The following is a 3,637-nucleotide window of genomic DNA, read 5'->3' on the forward strand; positions in this document are numbered from 1 at the left end:
TTATCCGACAGTACAATCATATCGATACATTAGACTAAACTAGCGCTTTTTAAAATCCGTTAGCCCCTGTAACCCGAGAAATGTTTCTGTATCATAAAAAATAAGGGTTTATGTTGATTAAAGTATACTTAAAAACCTGCAAAAATTATGCTGTGTAGCCCTTCGCATTATATGGCAAAGAATAGGACACATCAAGCAAAACGCGCCACAAAAGCGGACATAGAATCCACTATGTATATACCAACTGCGCAAATGGCGATCTTCTTTTGGCTGAGTTCAAGGTAAATCACAGCCATAACCTGCTGGTCTTTAAAACCCGTCGACTCCGATGCTATCATCTTTCCTGCGGGCAGCGTCGCACCAACCAGCCATGCTTGGCGCCAAACCAAAGCGCGCCACGCGGACGCGCACGCGAAGAGGAAAAAAATCGCCCAGCTCCTAACCAACGACTTAGTGAGGAGGGCTTGGGCGATTTCTTCCTGCAGATACCACGACCACTCGACTTAGATAAGTACACTTTACTACAATGTATTGCCTCTCACTTAGTTCTCCTCCCTCTTACGCTTACGGAACCTGATCTTCTTTTTAGCCCTGGCGGGATGCTCTTGCCGTCGTTCCAGAGTTCGTGCCAAATCTCGTAGCAGGGTTTTGTGTTGCCTTCCTCCTTTCGGCGAATGTTGTCGCAAAGTGGAATGCGACCACCAAAGATGTCTCCGCAGTCCTGGCAATGGTAATTTGTCTCGAAAGACAAGGTACTGCCGACGCTTGTGTTGCTTGCTTGATGAAAAGAAATCGCCTGTGTTGACTAACGTGTGCTGCTGCCTTGGGACGGGTACAGAAATCAGGTCCTCAGCGTTCATGTGCGTCTCGAAGTTGATCGTACGGAGGCCGAGAAGTTGCGTGTGTAAGTGGCGTAGATATTCAACGAGCGTAGGAGGATATTGCCGTGTCTTTTTAGCGTGATACAGTGATTAATGTACCCATTTATCAGGGCCATGTCCACAATGCACAGGAACAACTGCCTGTAGTACTTGCGCACTGATATGGCCTTCTGAATGCTGTTCATCTGCAGCCGCGGCTGATCGTGGACATCCCCGCCTCCCATGTCTAAGCCGTATTCCACGGCCAGCTGTGGACACGTTACTTGTGAGATGCGTGCTGCATCCGGTATACTGCCTGTTGACTGGTTTGAGTCCATCCATCTCAATACAACTAGCTGTGGGTGCTCCGCGACTGCGCAATCCGGTACGTTCTTCTTGGGATTCGTGTTGGTCTTTTTTTTTTGGTGAAGTGGATTGGGCACCAACCCAGCAGGTCAACTCGTGCTGTGCCTACATGATACAGACCCATTCTCAGGAGTTTCAGACGGAGCGCCACCGTCGAATAGAAACTGTCCATGACAATTAAACGTTTCGCAGGCTGCCCACCCAGCGCCTTCGACACTTTCCGAATGACAGCTTGGGGGCCCAAACCCAAGGTGTCATTAGATTGTTTCTTGCTCTTATTTTTTTCAGCGCCGCGGTAGATCTCGATTCTAAAGTATCAAATACAGGATACCATTCGTATGAGTCCGTAATTTTGTAGGATCCAGAATGTAAACGTTAACCAATAGAGCAGTGTTTGTATACCTTGAGCAATATGCTGTCTCTGCACAGCACGTCATGTAAAAGTTTGTTCCGTACTTGCTGGGCTTGGCAGGCATGAACACTCTCATCGAGTTGTACTTGCTGCGGTTGGTCATCATGCCTTCGTCGAAAGACACAACTCTACCCAGCCGATACGCACGGCAAAAAGGTTTTCTCCACAGCCTGCATAACTGGTCGGATTTTCCAAGCTTTGTCTTCGTGTGCTCCGCTGCCCTCGTTGTCGTTGAAATGCAGGAACTGCATGATGGCTTCGAAGCGATCGCGCTTCAAGAAGCGAGAAAACGTTCCACGAGGGACCGCTCCGTGTTCTTCAGTACTCCAATGGTTAGCGAAGCCATCGCGGATAAGCGCTATAGCTCTAGCAATAAGAAGTCCAATCACGTGCACAATCTCGTGCGTCTCGACCTTCTTGAACTTGTTGAGGTCGGCGATAATATCCTCCAGGTTCGGGACACTGACGCGCGGATCCTTGGCCTGACGCTCTAGCAGTTTGTTGCGTCGGGATAGAGGAATCGTATGTATGTTCTAATCCCGGTAGCGATTAGTCTCTTCAGCGATGCGTACCCGCAGTTGGTTTAGAAGGAAGTAAAAGAACATGCCGAGCGGAGAATCTGCGTATGCGACTGCTGATTGTGTGGGGTCCCATTGTCCGTCAAAATAATCGGCATCCAGTTTAAGCTTTTCTATATCATAATTAAAACGGATAATAAAGAATTAGCAATAAAATATACGATATTATGTATAGTACAGACGTACCACTGTGCTCTTCATCGTAGGCAACCCAACCAGACTCAGCGATTGTGCGAAGTTGACCGGTCGTCATGTCAAATGACCCGCTGTCATTTTCATTTATTCCAAACACTTCTAAGTCTTCTACAACTTTCGTCGTCTCCGGGGGCCACGGGTTGTCTTCCATGATATTATCGTCGTCGGCACCAGACTCTGAGTCGCTCAGGTCCGCTGCATCCACCAGATTCCCGTCGTCATCAGAGATCGAATCGAATAGATTTTCCGCTCACAGTCGATCCATAAATTGGTCGCTGTCGAAGACGTTAATACTCTCGGTGTCGACGACTTCGCCACGCACACTGCTGGTCCCTTCGTCATTCAAACTAGCTACACCTTTGGCACCGGTATCTTCTGTAGATTCTGGAATAGCGTCAGTATCGACGGCTCGGTCCATTTCAGCAACCGTCTCCTTCAATTCACGACTTTTCGAGCCGGTTGAGGGCAGGGCGGTGGGAGACTGGCTCACAAATGCGGTCACCGAAGGCGGGCGCCTGCCCCAAGCCCACAGAACTTGACGTTGTAGGTTTCGAGTCGTCGAGGTATGGCACCTGCCTCCCGGCCACTGCATACGCAGCTAGCTTGCCCATCGGAGCCGAAACAGTGATGCCGACTCGTGGTACTGACGATTCAAGCCAACCAGACCGGCGCGCAAATACCATTAGCTCAGCCTCACCTGTCAATACAAAGCACTGATAGCCCTTGTGTAGTCTTTGCATCAATGCGCAGTATTCACCTTCATAATAATCAATTCCGCGTCTTGATTCATCCAGGCGCCCTTGGACTCCAGGTCTGACATATCGGTGGTCCTTAGCCATGCCAGTCGGCTTGCGCGGCTTCCACCCGTCCTTGCATAGCTCGCACCATAGCTGCCTGATCATCTTCTCTCATGGGCCGTTCATCTTTTCAAAATGAGGGATAGGAAGGCAGCTCCCGCACGGCCAGTGAGGGCTGTTGCTCAGATTTCCAAACCTGTTTGGAGTTTATATCCGTCTTTCTATTACCGGGGCAAAATTCATGTCTATCTACCCCTCGACCATCGACTAGAAAAGTTCAGCTAGCAGGTATCCAAGTTTGCTGGATATATTATCTCGCATAAACGCTTATTCTGTAGAATACAGAATACCGGGGAAGAGGGGTGAATTAGATGCAATTTGTAGGAGGAAACAATAAAGTCATCAGGCTGGCAACATCAGCTCTACGGC

General features: G+C 49.1%; 1 protein-coding gene across 1 annotated transcript; it reads right to left on the reverse strand.

The window, feature by feature from the left end:
- Positions 1 to 2,360: 2,360 nt before the first annotated feature.
- Positions 2,361 to 3,387, reverse strand: PITG_22984 (uncharacterized protein; the record flags this gene model as incomplete). Its single annotated transcript, XM_002900178.1, has 1 exon — positions 2,361 to 3,387. One exon carries the CDS (start codon positions 3,311 to 3,313, stop codon positions 2,852 to 2,854), a length of 462 nt encoding a protein of 153 aa, XP_002900224.1.
- Between the last annotated feature and the right edge of the window lie 250 nt (positions 3,388 to 3,637).

The sequence above is a fragment of the Phytophthora infestans genome, genomic scaffold, assembly GCF_000142945.1.
Source record: "Phytophthora infestans T30-4 supercont1.27 genomic scaffold, whole genome shotgun sequence".
In the NCBI taxonomy this organism is placed as follows: Eukaryota; Oomycota; class Peronosporomycetes; order Peronosporales; family Peronosporaceae; genus Phytophthora; species Phytophthora infestans.